General features: G+C 33.8%; 2 protein-coding genes across 3 annotated transcripts; one reads left to right on the plus strand and one right to left on the minus strand.

Annotated features, from left to right (window-relative positions):
* The first annotated feature begins 744 nt into the window (after positions 1-744).
* Positions 745-7953, plus strand: LOC102605523 (putative E3 ubiquitin-protein ligase RING1a). 2 transcript variants are annotated; one of them, XM_006367421.2, is made up of 11 exons: positions 745-1225; positions 1369-1408; positions 3367-3403; positions 3487-3559; positions 4962-5043; positions 5146-5266; positions 5453-5494; positions 6212-6739; positions 6832-6939; positions 7304-7525; positions 7642-7953. In XM_006367421.2, exons 1-11 carry the CDS (start codon positions 979-981, stop codon positions 7675-7677), a joined length of 1536 nt encoding a protein of 511 aa, XP_006367483.1. In that variant the 5' UTR covers positions 745-978; the 3' UTR covers positions 7678-7953. The 2 variants fall into 2 exon arrangements, with proteins under 2 accessions (XP_006367483.1, XP_006367484.1); XM_006367422.2 differs by lacking the exon at positions 3487-3559 and having other exon boundaries at positions 3367-3425.
* A 252-nt stretch (positions 7954-8205) lies between these two features.
* Positions 8206-13443, minus strand: LOC102606083 (protein TPX2). The gene is made up of 20 exons (XM_006367423.2): positions 13195-13443; positions 12207-12297; positions 11915-12116; positions 11796-11826; positions 11377-11548; positions 11184-11280; positions 10983-11084; positions 10799-10897; positions 10543-10698; positions 10381-10443; positions 10230-10307; positions 9984-10139; positions 9770-9901; positions 9575-9655; positions 9367-9486; positions 9113-9279; positions 8915-9023; positions 8772-8831; positions 8587-8681; positions 8206-8512 (listed from the first exon to the last, which is right to left on the minus strand). The coding sequence occupies exons 1-20, from the start codon at positions 13349-13351 to the stop codon at positions 8392-8394; spliced, it is 2289 nt and encodes a 762-aa protein (XP_006367485.1). The 5' UTR covers positions 13352-13443; the 3' UTR covers positions 8206-8391.
* Between the last annotated feature and the right edge of the window lie 7949 nt (positions 13444-21392).

Raw genomic sequence — 21392 nt, forward strand, 5'->3', positions numbered from 1 at the left:
AGCCCAGATTTCGTATGAGGCTGGTCTAATCGAAATTTTTTAAGTCACTACCTTTCTGGCCCAAATTCTTTCACTATTAGCTTAATCATAACGATTGGGTCAGGTCGTTACATAAACCTTATTCAAAATTATTGTCAGAAGTAAAAAGTGTGAACATAGTGAATGCGCCTACCCCTTTTTCAAATTCGGTCAATCCATTTATGAGAAATGTATTACTTATATATTGATGCCAAATTTGAATTAACTAATAAACATATCCGTCATTAAAATATATTAAAAACAATAACATCTTCTCATGTGAATACAAATACTCAAAACGACGTCGTTTTCCAATTATAAAAAAGAACAAAAAAGGTGAGCGTTTCGAGAATTAAATGTCATCTAATACTCGCTATACCACTGTTTAACACACGCAAACTATATTCTCTTTTCGAAAAACATTAAAATTACTTCTGACATTGTTCAAAAGACGAAAAAACCCATCGTAAAAAAGACTTTTTTGACGTAGATTCCGAACATCACACAGGAGCAGAGCTATATATACGATTCGATGAATCCAATAAGCTTTACTCAAACCCTATATATAACACCAAGTGACTAACATATTCTGTATCCACAAGCTTCAAATCTTGACTTTCCCGTGCTGTTCTAACCATGGAATAGCAAAAGGAAAAAAAATAATGAGAAAAGGAGGAAGAAGTGTTACAAAATTGTAAGAATTGTGTATTTAATTAGAAAGGTATAGCTTGAATATTTCTCATCTCAAGTCCACTTCTCTCTTGTCTTCTCTTTCTCTCCTCTTCTTCACTGAGCCCCTCTTTCTCTTTCTCTCTCTTTTTTTTGGTACAAAGTGAACAAAAAGCTTATTGCTTTCATCAAATTTACAACTCTTTATTCTTCTCTCAATTCCAAACAACAAATAAAGCCAACACATTCTGTAAAAGCTTTGCCTTTTTCTGTAGCGGTGCCCAAGGAAAAATGCCAGCCCAGAAACGATTTTTATCGAATTATCAAGATGATGACAACAACGATGAGGATGATGAGAACTCGCCGGAGCAACAGCAGCAGCAGCAGCACCGTCGCCGGAAACAATCCAGGCGAGCTATGGAAGAGGAACAACAAGAAGTTGAGGAAGAGGAGGAAGATGAGCAAGACCAAACCCAGGATGATGATGGTGATGGGGATGGGGATGATCGAGAGGGGAAAAAGCAATCTTCTGATGATGGTTACGTATCTAAACACTTTATACGTGTACCCAAAATTCCAAATCTCTGTTATATGAATGAATGTGTGTTTGTTCTGTTATGGTGCATTGATTTTTTTCGTTTTTTTTGATGTTTAATGATTTGATTGGTTTGATTTTTGCAGATTCTGATGGAAGTGGCACTGACCCAGAAGCCTTTGATGAGTAATTTCTCTGTTTTTTTTTTTCATCTGCATGTTTAATTTCGTGTTTTTTTACTGCTGGGTTTGCTACTTTTTGATCTTTTTCTTTAATGGGTTTGAGTTCAGATGGCGTGTTTTCGCTTTCTGGGTCGACCCAAATAGTTCTTCTTTTGAGTAACGGCAGATTGATGGATGCAGAATTTCTACTTTTAAACTTTGTTTGAGTGATGGGATTCTTACTTTGGAGTTTGGCCAAGTTTGTAATGCACTCATGCTGCTTGATTTAATGCGCAAGTGATCATTTCTGCATGCGGTCGTTAGTTTTAATATCTGAACTTCTCGGAGGAGTTTTTTCTATAAGTAGATTGATTGTGAATTTGGAAATGCTATTGGGGTATTGCGTTTGAGTTATAAAGAATCCATTTTTATAAATTACGTTTTACCCTTTTTTGATATGCATTGCATTGCATGATGCTCTAAATTCACATTTACTTGTATTCTCAATTCATATATCTAGAACTTGCCCAAAGAATGAGGGCATGCGGCGGTGTAAACCAGAAATTTTCGTTTAACCAAACTTCTTTCAAATATAAAGACTACCTTAAAGATTATAAGGATGTAAGTACTATCTTTAAGGTTAGTCTCGATTTTCCAGGTCGGTATAGTTGTTATCCTATTATATCTCTGGATCTGGCCATGCAGGATAAAATTTTCTCCCATACATGCAGGGAATCCTTTTTCCTTGCTGTAAGACTTGTGAGTATGAATTACATAATGCTTAATGATATAGTTGTTCATGAAATATATGGTTAGGTTTGTGCAATCGTGGTGTCAACATGATCAACGAAGTTGTATGTAGTATATGTGTAAGGTGTCTTATTGAAAAGTATATATGTCTTGTAGTGACAGGAACTAACTGTCTTGACATGCTTGATAACTGCAATTGGACTTCACAGAAGTTTTATACTTTTGCAGTGGAAGTTACTAGTTCAAGATTCCTTGGATTTTAACAATGAAATAACTTGTTAACTTTTGTCATGTTTACTTAGTAATGAAAAACCAGTTATGCTAGATGATTACTATAAAGTATAAGGTAGCACACTATTTTCTTGTTAACATTTCCTGTGAGTGTTTCCATTGGTCCATGGTTAGCAGCATCACCTTTTTGGCCCTTGACCCTGGAAGATCCCTTTAAGCAGTTGTTGCTGCAAATGAATAAAAGAAGTAACTTTTGGCAATTATTAGCTCAACAGAACCTTTTCTACAGTTATTAAGAAGTGTACTTAAAGAATTTCCAACTTTCTTGGTTTGTTGTCTTTGAGGTGTGGGAGACTATTTGATTTCATCATTCTTTTTGTCTTCTTCTCAAGTCTGATCTCATTTATTGGTGTGCATTTTCTTTAAACTTGAATCACCTTTAAAAAAAATTCTTCAAAGTCTCTTGCTATAGAAATATTCAGGATCAGTAGTTTAGCTGGTTGTGAAATTGATAATGGGCGGGTAAGGATTTTGCCTGGCCCTGGGTTCTCCTGGTGGAAACTCCATTTTCTCTATGCTTGTCAATCGTTAGATTAAAATGTATAAAATCTGAAAGGGAAAAGGAAAAGCTTCTACAGAGTACACGATTCTCAATCCAAGATGGTTCCATAACAGATCCGAATTATGCAGGCTTTACTTTTCACCAATATAAAGTCACTACTTAACATGCAGGTTTTGCCATACTGTAAGATTTATGAGAATGAATTACATGATGCTCAATTAGGTTGTCATCTTGCATGCTGAACTGAAAGTTAAAACTGTACAAATCTCCAGAAGTTATTCTGCAGAATTTAGAACCTTTTGATCTTACTGATTTTTTTTCCCTAGACAGAATCTTTTCTATATCATCCTCTTGGTAAAATGATATGCATGATGCATCATCTCCATTTTTCTGGATATTTGGTGCAGTTTTGTAACTTTATAGTCTTTGCCTGCCTGCAGGTTGATCGCTGTGTCACGATCTGAGATTCGCACCAATGTACAATGTCCTATATGCTTAGGTATTCTTTATTCTCTGATTTTATTATATTTGAATATTTACAGCTTTGAGTTTTTTGCTAGGATTTCGATGAGAGAAGTTTTCTCGCACAATTATTTCAAGCTCGTAAAGATCTAGAATGTCCTATATGTCTAGGTATATTTGCTTTTACATCATTCTATATTGTTTAATGTTCTATATTTTGTTATTCAATCTAAAATTGTTGTGATATTTGTGGATTTTACCATTTAACTTTACTCTTTATGCATAAGTTCGTTTTTCAAGAGTTTTCTCCTAAAAATATCCCCTTTATTTTTATTCGTTGGCACCCATGCGGGGGACTTTAGCAGATAATTCAGGATTATGGAAAACAACTGATGTTTCCCCAAAGTTTCAGGATTATGGTAAATTATATGTATAGAACCTGATCATATGATGAGAGAACTTCTCAAAATGATGCTTCTATCTCTCCTCCCCTGAGTTTTATCATGGTGACTTGTGCAGTTGTCTTCCACCTCAGATCTAAATCAGAGGGATAAACTTATAAGTATATTTTTTTGTGCATGCTATTATCATAAAGTAGAATACTTTCTACTTCATGGTAACTTGACTATCAGCAAGTTCACAGGAAAAATCTCATTTCTTATCCTTTCTATGTCTTCCAGCTAGAGCATCATACAAACTTTTCTTATCAGCAGGATCTCCAAAAGTAATTTTTTTTTCTCTTCAAACAGCAAGTGATAGTGTTTCATGATTTCTGCTAAAGAATGGGAAAGCAAAACTACCAAATACCCTAATAGAAAAAGGATTAACACCAAACACAGGCTTCAATTGGTTTTCTTTTGTTTCATCAGTATTAGCTGGTTACCCTTAGGACTTGGTTGACTTCACGAACTCGGAACAACTAAAATGACCATAATCTTCTCAATAACCAAGTTGTATTCCTGGTCTTACCTTTTCCTATACACCATGAGGAACTAATTGTTTTCGTTTTGCGTCCTTGCTTAGTCTCTATGGTGTGCTCTACATCAATCAATTGCAGCTGCACCAAAGTCTTATATTTTTGGGGAGAATGGTAACAAGTATTATATAAAAACTGAAAAAAGATTGTGCTGTAAACCAAATGTACAGAAGAAAGCAAAAATTATATCCTTGTTCTTCTTACCAGGATTCTATGACATCTATCAGCGTATCCACATCTTTTACCAGTTCTTCTTTACACCAAAAATGAAATAAAAATAAGTACATCTTGATTTTCTGCACATTACTAGACGTGTCTTCAAAAAATCTTGCATATCTTTCCTTCCAAATGGTCCCGCCATTTGCAAGCTGGGATAACTTGCCACTATTTTTTCTGCCTGTCAGAACCCCCTGTGTTTTTCCATCAAGCTTATAGCTCCACTTCAGACCTTGGCATGGCCCATTTTATGCCTTTCATGTTTGAGAATAAATCTCAGCTGCTTAATACTAGAGTTGATTACTAATTTGGTATGTGTTGGTTGAAGATCAGAGAGTCCAACAGTTTTTTCACCATTGGGTGTCTGCACTGCATGCACAGGTATTATCAAGAGAACTCGGGTTGTGATGGGATGCCAACACCGTTTTTGCAGGGAATGCATAGATAAATCAATGAGACTAGGGTATGTAATGCATTAAATCTGTTTTGTGATTTAACTAGTCTTAAGAACTCAAGAATTACCTGAAGACAACTATAAATTTTGCTTGTAATCGCACTTTTACAGGAATAATGAATGCCCTGCTTGTCGCATACATTGTGCTAGTCGACGATCATTGAGAGATGATCCTGGATTTGATACCTTAATTGAGGCAATATATCCAGATGTTGAGAAGTATGAAGAAGAGGTATTTCCTTAATTTTAATGCTATCCAGCTTAATAAAATCCCCTTCCCCTGCCTGTATAATGAGAAAAAGAAGAGGGGCCCTAAGGGGAAAAAAAGAAATACAAAACCACTAGAGGCATGTATTCCTTTCCTCTTCCCTTTTGATCAAACTTGTCTCCTGCTAATTTGTGGAATATCTTGTTTTAGGAACTTGTCTTTCTTGAAGAGGAACGAGCAATCAATGACCAGGTCAGTTAAAGAGGCACCTGAAATCCTCATTCTTGAATGGACATGCGTGCATTTGTTTGCATGTATGTTCTTGTTTGTGTGCATCCTCGTTTGCGTACAGCAAGCATACATATCTCAAGGTTGTTACGGGAAGAGATATAGAGGTGTTCTATTAGTCATTACAGGTCCATGCATGTTGAAGATAGATGTTATGAATTACTAGATCTTAATCTGTTGATGATAATTTCTTTGCAATGTAATAGATTCTGTTTTCTCCCCCTTATCACTAAGATCTAAAAGATATCATTCTATAAAAACTCTTATTTTGAAACTAAGACGCTTACTGTGGCCAAAGCACATCCTGCATTCTCAAAAAATGAAGATCTCAATGTGTCGGCTAAGCTTGCTGGTGACTGACTCCAAGTGCTCTACTAACACATGTTAAATCAACTTTAAAAAGTCTTATGTTTTCCTTATATTTAGAGAATCTGAAAATGAAATGGAAGCTTCTCTTACCATTGTTTGTGAAACAAGTGTTTTCAGGTGTTATTATATGCCTATCTGATAGTCCAATTAACTTTTATGCTTTACCCAGTAGAATATAACTGTGCAAATAATATGTTAATTAAAATGGACGTAGATATAATTTTTTTTGTTTCTGATTGACACTTCTGTATATATTGGGGGCGAGACACAGACCTTGGTACATGCCTTATGTTTTTTTGTTTCGTTGGACAGATTCAAGCATCCATTGCCAAAATATCTCAACGCCAATCTGAAGCATTAATTAAGAGGCGCAAAGGCGGTAAAGACATAGCTTCTCCCTCCTCACAAAGAACATCTCGCAACTATCATGCTTATTCAAGAAGAAAAAGAAACAGTCAGGGCACAGAACCTGAGCGATCTGATCCAAATGAGAGTGAAAATGATGATCATGATGAGATCAAAGATTCACCCCTTAAGGATGAGCGTGGAACACAAACCAAGTTCAGGAAACACAGGAGGCGCAAAGGAGCTCTGACCGCTCAGACTTCTCCTTCAGCTGTGAGTCCAGATGGTGGACACATTGAAACTGCAGTACAGCTTCCAAGAGTCACCCCAAGTAATTCTCCTGGACCTGCACTGAAGCCAGAAACACTTGCTTGGGGAAGAGGTGGTGTTCGAAGCCACAATCGACATGGCAGTGGTGGTAGCAGAAATGCTCGTAATTATCGACTATCCAAGTTAATTGATTATCTTGACAGTGTGCGAGCAAAGAATGATGAGGTAACATCTCTAAATGAGATGTGTTGCAATTCATGCGCTGTCTGGTTCTTTCAATGTTCATTTGTTCGTAATTCACTCTTCTTATTTTGCAGTTAAATATCCATCTTGACATAATTCCATTAGACAAACAAGTGACACCGAGTCTGAAAAAGCCCCATCTCTGCTGCACGCCAAGCACGTCAGTTGGACATCTCTGTGAAGTAAGAGTTCCTTTTCGTCATACATTAGGAGCAAAAAAATAATATTTTCCACTATCCTTGTCAAAAATAGATATGAAACATAGTCATATGAAGGCATTAGTGACCTAATTAACAGAAGTGATTAGAAGCTGTCTGCTACGGCAAAACAAATTTTGAACTTTTTGGTGCTGCACAATCTTATTGCTGATCACATGGATATGCATTTCTCATTTAACTTTGTTGTCTAAGGATGATGCATGTTTGTTTTTCTATGGTTATGCCTCTAAATATCGTCAATTAGGAATTGCTTCCATAAAATCTGCTGGCTGTTCATTTTTCCATTTTGCCTCAGTTGACACTTTTTGTAATGATATTTTGAGTGCAGCTTGTTGCTCAGGAGACAAAATCACAAGCCATAGATGTTGAATTACTGGCGGTAAAAATCAACACTGTTGCTGGCAACTCCATTATCAACCATTCAATCTTAATGGATGCATCAAATATGCTACCTCAAGCTGTCGATGGTTCCAATGTTACTCTGGAACGCTTAGAAAGGCAAGATACTGTGGGAGGAATCAGTTCCAGTTGTTCTTTAAACAAGAATCTGGTGAGTTGGAGCTACAAATGAGTAATCAAATCCAATTGGATTACTTTAAAAAAATTTATGTTTCTTGATGTATCCATTAGTGTCCCACCTGAACAATCTTTTCTCTGTTCTTTCAGATCCTTGTGTACGTGCACAGGAATTCTGCGGTTTGATGATCATTCAGCTGATATGGCGCCTTTGTAGAAGATGAGTGCAGGGGGAGAAAAGAGGACAGGGGAACGAACATATGGAGGGCAACATTTAGGAACTTTTTATAGTTTAGTCTGCTAGTTTTCAGTTCTGGCCTATGATCTTTCTTTCTATAATGAATTTATCTTATGTCGCAAGTTTTGGTTTGTTTACAAGCATTGACATTTTGTTTATCTCCTTACAGTCACAGAAACATAAAAAATGTTTGTCCTTTTTCCAATTGTTCCCTGTTTTTTCTGCACCATTGCTTTCCCCACTTGCCCTATTTTTTATTTATTTTTGGTTTCCCATCTGCTGTTTGGTACGCACAGATACACACCCACATTGGAGCCTGAACCCGAGAGTACTGATTAAATATGAAGGAGTACTTACCCACTCCACCACATTGCCATTGTTATATCATTCATTCATCTCAATTTAAGTGTCTCATTAAATATAGAAAGAGACGCTCTTTTTGGACAGAGTGAGAAATATATTATAATATACTTGATGAATTTTCTGTGTACAAAGTGCACATTCTTACAGATAAATTTTCAATCTATACAAAAGTGCACATTTTACGGAAGAACACATTGTGACTCCAACCATTTGACAACAATGTCCTTAATCTCTCCATGGAGTTCAAGGATTCTTGAACATTCCTCCCAGATTCTTGGACCGATTAAATGTCCGTATCTTCACCTCATCTGGGAGGCAGCAGTAGAAACTGCAGCATAGGGACATGCCAATTTTCTCCTTTCTTGCCTTTTAAGAACCAGCAGCTTGGGGGATCTTGGTTTCGTCACTTGTTTGGAAGATCTGTAAAAAAAGGTTTAGTAGTTGTTCCAATGTGTAAAAGAAGAAAAACAATTAGTAGCATGAATTTTACATACTTTTGTGGCAGGAAAGGATGATCAAATTTAGGTAAAGGTTTTGCATGAGGCACCAAAGTTCTTCGTAGTTGTTTCAGAGCCATCTCTTCCTCCATCTAACCACCACAATCGATCCACACATTAAGAATTAGTCTATTCACATCATTAGCTGCTCGAAATAACACTACAGTTTATAATGTGCATACCATTCTTGCAGCTTCTGCCTCCTCCCTGTATCTTTGATACATCATTTCTTTCTCCTTAATCTGCACAACAGCTTATAATATGAGTGGCTATAGGCTTAGCTCTCAGAGAAAGTTGCACACAAATATAGCTAAAGAATTATTACCTTCTTATCAAACTCAGCTCTACCTGGTGCACGATGATCTACATGTAGATTAAATTCCTGAACTTGAGTGAGGGGCTTACGTACTTTCTCAGGTACTGGAATTGGATCCCTACAAATTTAAGAAACATCATTCATCTTTCAGATTCACTATAAGAAAAAATAGTTCATAAAATAGTCATTCTTTAAGGGAGGTCTTACTCAATTAAGATTGGTTGCGCTATAAAAGTCCTCATCATTGCTTCTTCCTTCTCCAATCTTCGCCGTTCTTCCAATTCCCTCTGCATCTCTCTTTCATGCCTGACCAAACTCTCCAGTTGGAAAGGTTCTGGTTTTGTACAATGCTTTGGTTCTGGTTTTGGTGGAATCTGGCAATGAACACATAAGAAATGAGTTCACATGAAAAGGGGTATGTACTGCAAAACAGATATTACAATAGTTGGTGTGTTACATACCACAGGGTAATCAGTTGTGTAAGGATATGGAGTTGCTTTAGGAACTCTTGACCTCTCTTCTTCAATCTGTTTCTGTAGAAGTTCGGTGAATAGTCTCCTCTCTTTCTCTGCTCCTCTTTCCTGGATTCAAGAAAAAGCTAAGCCATGAGGAGCTACATCATTTCGATAAGAAGGAACAAAAACATAAACACGCAGAAAATATACACACCTCTGTGTAGAGATGGAAAGGATTTGGTCTGGTGTTTCTTGGTATAGTCTTTTCATTTCTAGGTTCGGAATACAGAGAAAGCTGAAAATTGGAGAAAGTACAGTGAGGAAAATGTTAAAATAGAAGGTACAGTGAGGAAAATGTTAAAATAGAAGGTGCATTAAGGTAGTAAGAAGGATAATATTCTGATGGAACCTTGTCAAAGAGATCAGTAACATTAGCAGGAGGTGGAATCCTTTCATCTGTGGCAAAATGAAATTCTTCAGGCACCGTCACGTGCTTCTTTGTGTTGCAGAACATTCCAAGGTCTCCTTTACTTTCAAATATCTACAAATTCGAAAAAGTTAGCCACACAAAACCAATGTTGATAATTGATTGATAGTCTAGAAGGTGTGGGGGATTGTGTTACCTTCTTATTGAAAGGCCTAGCCCTGAACTTCGGAATTTTTTCAAGTTCTTCCTTTTCAAGTTCTTCAGAGCTTTTCATCTGTGGAAGCCGTGCTCTAAGTGACGTTTGCAGAACAGGTGATTTAGGAGCTGTAAGATGTGGCTTCCATTGATGACTCTGTGGCGCAAAAGTTTAAATTAGTCAGCATGAAAGCAAGTTAATAGTTTTTTTATTCCAAGTATTCACAACCACTTTGTAGTTAGTAACCTGAGTAGATTCCATGGATAGGACTTTAGATGTTTCAACATTCTGATTGGCCCTGGCCATCGTCTCTAAATGAAATTCCTGCAGAAGTGTAGCATATCTCAGTTGATTTTCTTGAATTACTCCTAGCTCTTCATAATCCAGGTAAACATACCTTAAATTCTGGAAGTTGCGGTGTACTTTTAGGTAGTGTTGGTAACTGTGGAGCTTCCAAGATCTGTTCCCAAAGGTACAAAAGAGAAAAGTACGATAAGATCAGTAGAAAATATTTAAAATCAGAAGGTAAAGGACACAAAACTATCTGTAAAATGTTCACCTTTTTGTTCAGTGGGCGAGCCTTAAACTTGGGAATTTTAGCCATCATCTCCTCCTCAAGCTCAGCTGAACTCTTCACTGTAGTTGGACGGACGCGTTGTGCAGTCTCAAATTCAGGTTCTTTAGGTGCAGTTAATGTTAGTTTATTAGGCTTCCTCTGCATCAATCATCAATCATCCATAGTGATGAATATAACATTTTAAAAGATATTTAAAGGTTTTGAAAAAATAGAACTAGTGAATAGTTTCAGTTGTTACATGTGAATTGGAACTGCTCGTTCCCCTTGTGCTACATTGGAATTTCTTCATCATTTCTGCTGTTGAAATAAATTGTGGTACTGGTTCTCGTACATACATCTTAGACAGTATAAAATCCAAGTTAGATACATTCTGAGTATTTCAAATAACATGCAAGATAAGAAAGATGTAGTCGATGGAAAACCTTTCTGTCCTCTTTACGAGTTTTGGTAGCCGTAGAGAAGGTGGAGACAATGGCTCCAGGTTTTGTTTTGTGCGGCAAATATTGGGGTTTGACATCCAGAATCTAGCAATTCGAGAGGCAAAAAAGAAAAGCAAAATCCCAGTGAGGTCAGATGAAACAACTTGAAAAATTCTGCATTTTCCAGAGAATATTATAAACTACCTGCTTGGCTTTTCCACTTTCTAATTTTTGCCTCTTTATAGCTTGGTTTTCTTGACCAAAATTGGGCGTTCTAACAGCACTTCTCATGATTGCTTGCCTGTGCAATGAAGTTCATCGAACAAGAAGGCGGAAAGAACAATGAGAGAATGAAAAAATTGAAGTGCCAAAAGCTACACAACAGCACATCACTTACTTTCTCATGCTAACAGGATTAGCGCTCTTTACAGGCAATGTTTTTGACTTCAATGCTGAAGGATTTCTAAGCATGCTTGTAGTTTTCTTTGCTGTTTTCTGATTGTTGGAATCAGTCTTCCTAGGGTCTATCTTCTTAGACATTGTTTGTGGTGGTCTTGGGGTGCAAATTTCTGCACAAGAAGGTTATTATGATCAGATGCCTTAGCAGTTGAAATTGTCTGCAAAATGGTGAACACACTAAAGCAAACAACAACAACATAACCAGTGTATTCCCACAAGTGGGGTCTGGCTAGGGTAGAGTGCATGCAGACCTTACCCCTACCTTGTGGAGATAGAGAGAGGCTGTTTCCGAAAGACCCTCGCCTTGGGAAAAACACTCAAGCAACGAATAAAAAATGACAATCCTTGGTTACTAACCTTGACTAGTTGGCTGTTTCTCAACAGATTCCTGTAAAATTTATTAAGTACAATGAGATATAAAGGTCAAAATAGGATCCTAAATGGTGCTTCAGTTACCACAGGATAAGCGGAAGTACCGGATTGGGAAGACTGCCATTAAGTTCTACTCCAATCGCATCATCTGGTGTTACCTCTTCCTTAACCTCAGAAGACAAAACCTTAGCTGCAGGTTTGTTGTTTTCATCTGGTGTCACCTCTTCCTTAACCTCAGAAGATACCTTAGCTGCAAGTTTGTTGTTCTCATCTGGTGTCACCTCTTCCTTAACCTCAGCTGCAGGCCTGTTTCAGTGCATTGAAATGAGTAAGAACATGATGGTTAAATGACATTGTATCATCTGAATATTGACATTTCTTTTGCACTATAAAGACCTTGTATTACTCTCCAACTTCTCGCCTTCAGTAAAATCACATGGGATCTCAACTTGTACTGATCTATTGGTCTTGATTCTTGGCATACAAGCTGCAAAATCCAACAACGACGCAACCAAACATCAACTTTTCATTTCAATTTGTATTTCTATAACAAAAATAACAATCAGCAGCATCTACAAAGACTACCACAATTAGAATGGATCCATTGCCAATCTACCTCCAATGATATTTTAATGAAAATAGCAATCAACATTAACTACCTTTTGTTAAAAATTACATAGGGGTAGGAGAGGAGAAATGAGATTACAAGGTGGAGAATCGAACCCTCAGTTACAACGTGAAAGTTCAGGTAGCCAATCAATTCAGCTACTAAGATCCACATCAACAACAACTACTAGAACCCGTGACATGAATATACATTCATTACCCAGGATCTCGAAAAAGGAACCAAATTATGTGATTTGAATAGCAAAAAAGGAACCAGCTTGGTGATTAAGCATTCCCAAAATTGACCTTAGCCTTACAGCCCTAATTTTTCACAGTAAGTCTCATTTCTGTTCTCCACCAGAAATGTATTTATCAATAATTTCAAAGCTGATCCCCAATTATTTCAGGATAAAGGCCTAATTGATAAATGAATTGTAATTACGAGCATAAGTTACCTGCTCTTTCGTTAAACTATATTCACAGATAAAACTAGTACATATGTCAAAAATTTCAAGTGTCAATCCACTGAAGTGATACAATATGAAACAGAAGTCTCGAAAACAACTATTCCGGCCTGGAATTGGGAGTAGGAGAAACGAGTGAGAGGATTACAAGGCATAGAACTGAACCCTCACCAATAAGATGAAAGTCAAATAATTGAGCTGCTAAAATTCTCCTAATATATAAGAATTAACACTCGTAAATTGAACAATCAACAGTAAGATCCAACAACAAGAAAAACGCTAAAGAATATTGAAGGAAGCATATAAACACGTACGAGAAGGGGCATAGCTACTAGTAATTTCAAACCAAAGCTCTGCCTTGCGCATATCCTCCTCTGTCTCTCCATCGATGAAATCAAAGAATCGCGGTGCTGAAAACTCGTAAATTTCATCAATTATGAGTAAATTCGGATCATCTTTTCCGTCCGCCATTTCTTCTCTAGAATGAAAAACAACAACAAAAAATGCTTGATAGTTTTTGCTGGGAGCGGGAGAGGTATAAAAAAAACGGTCGAATTTTTTCTTTGAAATAATATGATCTTGTTGACCGTTGCCACTGTACATAACGGCTATATAAGCATTATTATGATCAACTCCAGGGAAAAACGCTGTCGTTTTGGGTATCCATATATGATATATGAACAGATGCTAAACATTTTTATTTTTTTTCCTTTTACAGATGCTAACCAAAATTAAATGGAAATTATAGTCAGTCTTCTCTATAACAACGTTCCAAAAGATTGAGTAGTAGAGATAGACATAGAAAAAAAGAAGAGACAATTCTATTGAATTGAATTTGAAGAAAAGCAAGTTGGTTGCACGAAATTTGAGTAATGAAATCGTATTCTTGCATCTTTTGTTTTAATTTCAAGTTTGGCTTCGTTCGAATCTAAGGTACGCGAGATCTGTGATTAAGGATGAATGAATACTTATCACTTCATCACAATTCTAATTTGTTAATAGTGCTATTCCATTTAAGCTTAGTGAGAATAATATTTTTCCTAATACAAGCCTAAGCAAAAAAAATAAATAAAGAAAAAGAAGGTATCAATTTGCCATGATAGGGGAAATTATCTGCTGAATAATAATAATTACTGATATGCATTGTCATTTTAATTTATTACTCTAATTAATGCTACATTTCTTAGATATTTCAACTAATTCAGCATGAGATCCCAGAGAACAGCTCGTTTTCCACAAATTCAAGTTCTTATTAAAGCCTGCAAACACAAAATCAAAAAGAAATTTTAAAAAAATGTTAGTTACTAAGTATATATTAAAATAAATAAATAAATAACTAACTCACAACCTCTAAAAAAAAAAAAAGATGGACAAAAGAAATTGAGGAGAGAGTTTATAAAAGTACTTAGAGCAATCCATACGCTCAGAGATGGGGAAGCTAAGGTGAACATCACAAAATATATAAAGTTGTTCGATTCGTTCTTGGAGATAAGGAAGGTGATCGTGACTATTGCTGAAGTCTACGATGCATGAACAATACCTACGAACCCCATCATGCTCGCATTTTACATTGTCATTCATTATGATTAAGTTGTTACAACACGTAAGGGTTGGAAATGAGGTAATCCCAACTACAAATCTTTCACAAGTTTTAAAACGAGCATTCACATCTTTACAAATTGGATCTTTATTGCATGCATTGCATGGACTCATTAGAACTACCAACACAACAAGTGTAATGAAAACTAGTAGTAGATATTTTGTTGTCATTTTTCTGCTAATTAATTGGATTAGTAAAATAATTAGCATAGTTTTAGTTTTTATAGATTTTGTTATGTATAGGAGATTGTTTATTAATTAATTAGATTTAGATGTCCGTAAATTGTGATCATTCAATTTGGATGACATTATTATAGTTGATGCGTGACGTTTAATTAACTTAAATTGTGAATTGCAGCTGTGATCATTCAATATTACTTGACTGATTTGCCCTTATCATAGAAAAAGAGCAAAATATTAATAAAATGTATATTTAAATAATTCTTACACTCTAAAAAAGATGAATGTAATATTACAAATCACAAGAGAGATCATATAACGAGACAAAAACTAAAAAGAGATCTCTAAAACTCACCATTTCTCAAAGTAAAAGAGAAAAAGAAGAAATGAACTTCATACACACGGCTAAAAACTGCGTCAAAACGATGGACAAAGTTGATTTTTTTAGAAGGAGAATGGACGCCATATGGACATGGTCGATTTTTCAAAAATGTAGCTATTTGGAATTCAATCCATATATTGTCTATGATTTTGGACAATTCTACTACTCAACCACACATGCTCTTTGATGAAATATTTTCATCGTTTTTATTCATACTCTTTAACTACAATTTTATACTTTAAAAATCGATCATCTCCGTTATTTTTTGTAAAAGAAAATATATAAAAACAAGGGATTATATCGATTTTCTTTAAAAATATATAATTTTTACATGAAAAAAATCGACGAACGGCCATTAGTTTTCATTATTTTGGTAGTGACACGTACAGTATCTCATTCAAATTGAATGATCACAACTGCAAATCACAATTCACGGACACCTAATTAATAAATAAAATTAATTTCCTATATAAAATCTATAAAAACTCTGCTAATTAATTACTAATTACTATTACCAATTAATAAACAAAAAAAATGACAACCAAAAGTCTACTACTAATTTTTGTTGCACTAATTGTTGTTCTAAGTCCATGCAATGCATTCAGAGTCTATAAAAAAGATCCAATTTGTGAAGATGTGGATGCTTGTTTTGCATCTTGTGAAGATTTTGTAGATGGAATTACTGAATATGCAACTTGGGAATGTTGTAGCAACTTAATGATATTGAATAACAATGTAAAATACAACGAAGATGGGGTTCGTAGATATTGTTCATGCATCGAAGACTTCAACAATAATCATTATCATCCTCCTTATCTTCAGTCTCAGATTGAACGACTTTATTCAATATGCAATATTCATCTTAGCTTCCCTATCTCTGAGCGCATGGATTGTTCTGAGTACTTTCACAAACTCTTATTTCTTTTGTCCATCATTTATTTTATTTTTCTTGAAATTGTCTTGTTCATCTAACTAACATATTTTTTATTTTTTAATATTTGCAGGCTTTAGTAAAAACTTGAATTTGAGGAAAAGGAGCTGTTTGGGGTCTAATTAATGCTATGTTTTTATTTTCATCTTTTTCTGAACTTTTAATTGGAAGAATAATGATGTGTTATATTAAATAAATAATTACATACACTTATGTTATATTAATAACAAGGTTAAATTGAAATTTAAATATATATGGAGCCTAACCTTGTGTTTCATTTATTAGTTGCAATTCGATAATTTTGATATCGTGAATATAGCATCTTGAGACATTGTAGTTCCAACGTTCCATTAGTGTCTCTTGAGTCTTTTTTTCCGGTGTAACATAGGAAATTATTATCATTGTGATTTCAATCGTTTTTCAAATTTTGTATCGAAGACATGACATAGTTAGGAGTCTGTTCATTTTAACCCGCTCAAATTAAGTTCAACACGTCTATTTCACTCTTATAGCTAGTATCTTTCAAATTCTATTTGAGTCTATATATATAAGTAGTTATTAAATCATGCCATTTTAGAATTTTTAATATTTGCAAAAAAATATTAAATTTATGAGTTCCTTCCAGGATGAATACGAGAAATAAAAATATTATTGAAAACTCTTACTAAACCTCTATTGGACCTAACACCTTAAAATTTGAAACTTAAATCAGTTTCTTTCAAATCCATTTTCTCATAAATTAAGTTTTTCTTATGAATAGGAGGGTACCGAGGAAAAACTTATCGACAACAAAAAAGACAAAGTTTCTATTGAAAAATTCGTAACGCCCCGAATCAAATGAAAATGAAAGCATTTTTTTTTCCAACGTTACCTTCTAGTCAATGAAAACTTACATATTATTTTGAACTTCTTCATTGGTGTTAGTTACCAGCCAGTCAAACTTATTTTTTCAATTTTGTCTTTCTATTTTCCTAATACAAGTTAATTAAACAATAGAAATCAATTTAGTCATGCATTTAACAACTAACGGAAAATTGTATAAAATAGCAAATTATTAATTCAAATTAAATGTTATAACCACAGTTTCATTTAATTTTATAATCCGTAGCAAATACTTTGTCATTCACCTCTCTCTCCAGAAACCTCGCTCGCCACTCTCTCTTGCCTCTCTCACTTTATACAAATACAAATATATAAATTGTGTTTGTATAAAGCGAGAGAAAATTGTATATACACATACATATAAATTCGTCCTATACACTTACAATTATACAATACAAATCTTCCCCTGCCCAGTTCTCTTTTGTCTTTCTCTCTTTCTCTCTTTATACAAACACAAATTATACAAAATATGATGTATAATTTGTGTTTGTATAAAGAGAGAGAGAGAGAGATTTGATATACAAATACAATTGTTTTAACTCGATTCAATTGTATACGAATTCAATTTTTATGCAGATATACAAACACAAAGAGCATATACATATACAAACGCAATTTTCACAGACACAGACGTCCAATTTATACAAATCAAATGTCTGCGATTTTATACAAATCAGATGCTTGCGATTTTATACAAATCAAAGATGCCTGTGATTTTTATACAGATCTGATAGCAAAACTGTAGCTATAGAGTGCTAATATAATTTTTATGTTAGCTAAACCTAAAATTTACTCAACTAATAATAATCTCATCCAAATTAAATCATCACAACTGTCAACTGCAAATTATATCACAATTCACGGACATCTAATTAATGAATTGAATATTAATCTCCTATACAAAATCTATAAATTAAAACTCTGCTAATTACTTACTAATCCAATTAATTAGCACAAAAATGACTACCAAAAATCTACTACTAATTTTTGTTGCACTTGTGTTGGTCATTTTAATTATAAGTCCATGCAATGCATTCAAAGTCCTTAAAGAAGATGAAATTTGTGAAAATGTGAATGCTTGCTTTGAATATTGTGAAAATTTTGTAGATGGAATTGCTGGATTTCCAACTCCTGAGTGTTATGACAACTTAATGATTTTGAATAGCAACGTAAAATATAAGGACGATGGGGTTCGCGGATATTGTTCATATATAAAAAATTTCAGCAGTGACCATTATCATCCTCCTTATTTCCAATCTCGAATTGAACAACTTAATACATTTGGTCGTATTTATCTTCGCTTCCCTGTCTCTGAACGCATGGACTGTTCTAAGTACTTTCACTTGCTCTCCTTTAATTTTTCTCTTCCCTTAGTCCATCTTTTATTTGTTTTATTTTATTTTTCATGAGGTTGTGAGTGAGTTCTTTTAGTAGTAAAGTATAATGATTATAATTTATGATTATTTTTTTTGTTTTTGAAATTTTGTGCTTGCAGGCTTTAGATCAGACCTATGTTTATACTTATGTATAATTTATGTATACAGTTAAAAGGAATAATAAATTTGTGTGACAATTTATATCAAGATCCCAAATTATATTCCCTAAATAAAATTGATCGGCAAGCTATGAATGTAACTAAACTGAATCGGCATTTATTTGTATCATATTTTGGTCACTTCGATTTGATTAATTTCACTCTTACCATGGTTCATTATTTAAGATAATTGTAAATGGAAAATTCACCCCACATATCTATTTAAGGCTTAATATTACAACCTTTAGATATACTTTTTTTATATTATTACTTATAACAGTTTAATTACAAGTATTAACAGATTAGTTTTAATCTATAATTTAATTTATTTGATTTAATTAATTAGTTATTAGTTTTATAATTATCTTATAAATCAATTGTCATTATCTCTTACACCATTTTAGGGATAACATTAATAGAGAATCAATTGTCATTATCTCTTACACCATTTTAGAGATTTTTTTTGCAGTTTTCACACCCCCACCCCCACGTTCCTCTTTTACATAGAACTAATTTTTTCTCTCTCACCATCTTCAACGTTCGTCTTCTTCATTAAAAAAGAAAATCAGCAGAACTCACGATTGAGCCCCATGGATGTGGAAGGGAAAAAATAAGATAACATACTTTTCTTTTTGTATGAATTTTTTGTTATGTTTGATAATTGGAAGAAGCGAATGCTTACTTGTGCCCCACTAGAAGTGGATCTGTATTTGTTTTAAAATTAGCACATGTTTTAAAAATTATGTGCAGGAAGAATGTCAGATATGAATACTGATTTTTTCTTTCTATTCTTTTGTTCTCTCTATCAACTCTTTTGTTGTCGATAGCAGGCAGCTCGAGAAGAGGCGTTGGCCAAGGTTTCTGCTCTTGAACTAGAGATAAGTGCTGCAATGCCAACAAATAATGAAATTCTGGTAAAAGATGCTTCTTCTCAGTCGAAGATTAGTCAAGCAAAGAAAACAGTTAGTCATGCAAATCAAAAGGGGAAAAAGAGGAAGGTGAAAATTGTAGAAGCGACTCATTCTGTTTCGAATTCGGATTCAGATTTCGTAAGTGAGATTAAAAAGAAAAAAATAAAAAAGCAGCAAATGTCGAAATTGGTCAATCTTCAAAATCAATCAACAAGAAGAACAACAAGGAATGAGGACTCAGAAATCCCAATTTCAAAAAAAGGCAAAAAAGTGGTTAGGATAAGTATTTTATTTAATTTATTTTTGAATTATTCAATTTAGTATTTTTTGTGTTAAAAATATTGTATTGTGATTATTGTTGTTACGAAACTTATATTGATGTGAAAACTGTACGAAATTTGAATAATATTTGTATGAATATGACATTAATATATGATATATGAATATTGTATGAAATGTGATGGAATGTTGGTATTCAACTGGTATGAAGTGTTATTTGATATTGGTATGAAATTGGTTTGATATCAGTAGCCCAATTAGTTTATTTTAGTGTCGTTTGTTAAATGGCACAGTGCACATGAAATCTGGTATGATGTTTGAATAATATTTGTGTGAATTTTTTTTCAAATATGGTATACTGTTTTATTGGAATTTATGTACATGAATATGGAATGAAACATGAATAATATTGGTCTAAATTGAATTTTATATATAGTGTATGAATGTTGATATGAAATTGATTTAATTTTTGTATAAATTATGTGAAATAATTAATTTATAACTACTTATAATATGAAGTTGGTATCGAAATGAAACATGAATATTGTTGGTAGGCTGGCAAATTCATTTGAGATCTCAATTACATGTTTTTAAAAAAAATTCCAATGGGATATCAGTTCAATACCAAGTGTACACCAATTGGGTACAAATTAACTAGTTTTAGGTTGACTAATTTAGTTGAAATCTCAATTACATGTTTTATTCAATTTTTCCAATGGATATCAGTTCGATACCAAGTGTACACCAATTAGGTACAAATTAACTAGTTTTAGGTTTACTAATTTAGTTGAAATCTCAATTACATGTTTATTCAATTTTTCCAATTGGATATCAATTAGATACCAAATGTATACCAATTGGGTATAAAATTAATTAATTTTTAGGTTGTCTAATTCGGTTGAAATCTCAATTACATGCCCTTTTTCAATTTTTCCAATGGGATATCAATTCGATACCAAATGTATACAAATTAGATGCAACATTAAACTAGTTTTAGGTTGGCTATTTCAGTTGAAATCTAAATTACAAGTTTTTTTTTCAATTTTATCGTTGGACATCAATTGGATACCAATGTATACCTAATTTCATACTAAGATTTGAATTTTCAGTTGATATCAATTGCATACCATCATTATCTAGTTTTTTACTATACATTTGAAAAACACTTAATACACAAATGATTAACTAATACACATTATAAATGTTCTGAAATTATAATTCATTAACTTAAAAGACAAAATAAAATCAAAACATGAGTTTGTCACATTAAAACAACCAAACCAAAATAAAAATAAATATGTCTTCTTCTTTTTCCAGCAAGGTAATTTGAACATGTCTTCTTGTTGTGTTCCTCCCAACGACAGGTACTGCACGTAACCTTAGACCTCTTACATTTCACATCAACAAATCCTTTCCAACGTTCATGTTGTGGTCTCCCTACAATTCTTTTTGAACCAGACGACAATAATTTATGCTCCGACACTTTTTGAATTGCATATTTTCCCGTTCCATCATAAATTGATTATAATAACAACAAAATTATACACACTCGTCATTATTTTTTCATACAAATATCATTCAGACAGTACACTACAAAACAAATTTCATACAAAAAATAATTGTTGTGGTCTACCTACAATTCTTTTTGAACCAGACGACAATAATTTATGCTCCGACACTTTTTGAATAACATATTTTCTTGTTCCATCATAAATTATTGTGTTAGTATTACAGGATACAAAAGTACAAAAAAACTTTATAAAACTATATATAATATGATAATACGCACTGAAACAATATTTTTTTGTATCAAT

This window comes from Solanum tuberosum, unplaced genomic scaffold (genome assembly GCF_000226075.1).
Source record: "Solanum tuberosum cultivar DM 1-3 516 R44 unplaced genomic scaffold, SolTub_3.0 scf00760, whole genome shotgun sequence".
Classification (NCBI taxonomy): Eukaryota; Viridiplantae; Streptophyta; class Magnoliopsida; order Solanales; family Solanaceae; genus Solanum; species Solanum tuberosum.

Coding starts and splice junctions, on each gene's coding strand:
- LOC102605523 (XM_006367421.2), top strand. CDS start 979: ATGCCAGCCCAGAAACGATTTTTATCGAATTATCAAGATGATGACAAC. Junction 6,940..7,303: donor CAGTTGGACATCTCTGTGAA/GTAAGAGTTCCT, acceptor TTTTGAGTGCAG/CTTGTTGCTCAGGAGACAAA. Junction 7,526..7,641: donor GTTCTTTAAACAAGAATCTG/GTGAGTTGGAGC, acceptor CTGTTCTTTCAG/ATCCTTGTGTACGTGCACAG.
- LOC102606083 (XM_006367423.2), bottom strand. CDS start 13,351: ATGGCGGACGGAAAAGATGATCCGAATTTACTCATAATTGATGAAATT. Junction 11,281..11,376: donor AATCCTGTTAGCATGAGAAA/GTAAGTGATGTG, acceptor TTCATTGCACAG/GCAAGCAATCATGAGAAGTG. Junction 10,444..10,542: donor CTCGCCCACTGAACAAAAAG/GTGAACATTTTA, acceptor CTTTGGGAACAG/ATCTTGGAAGCTCCACAGTT.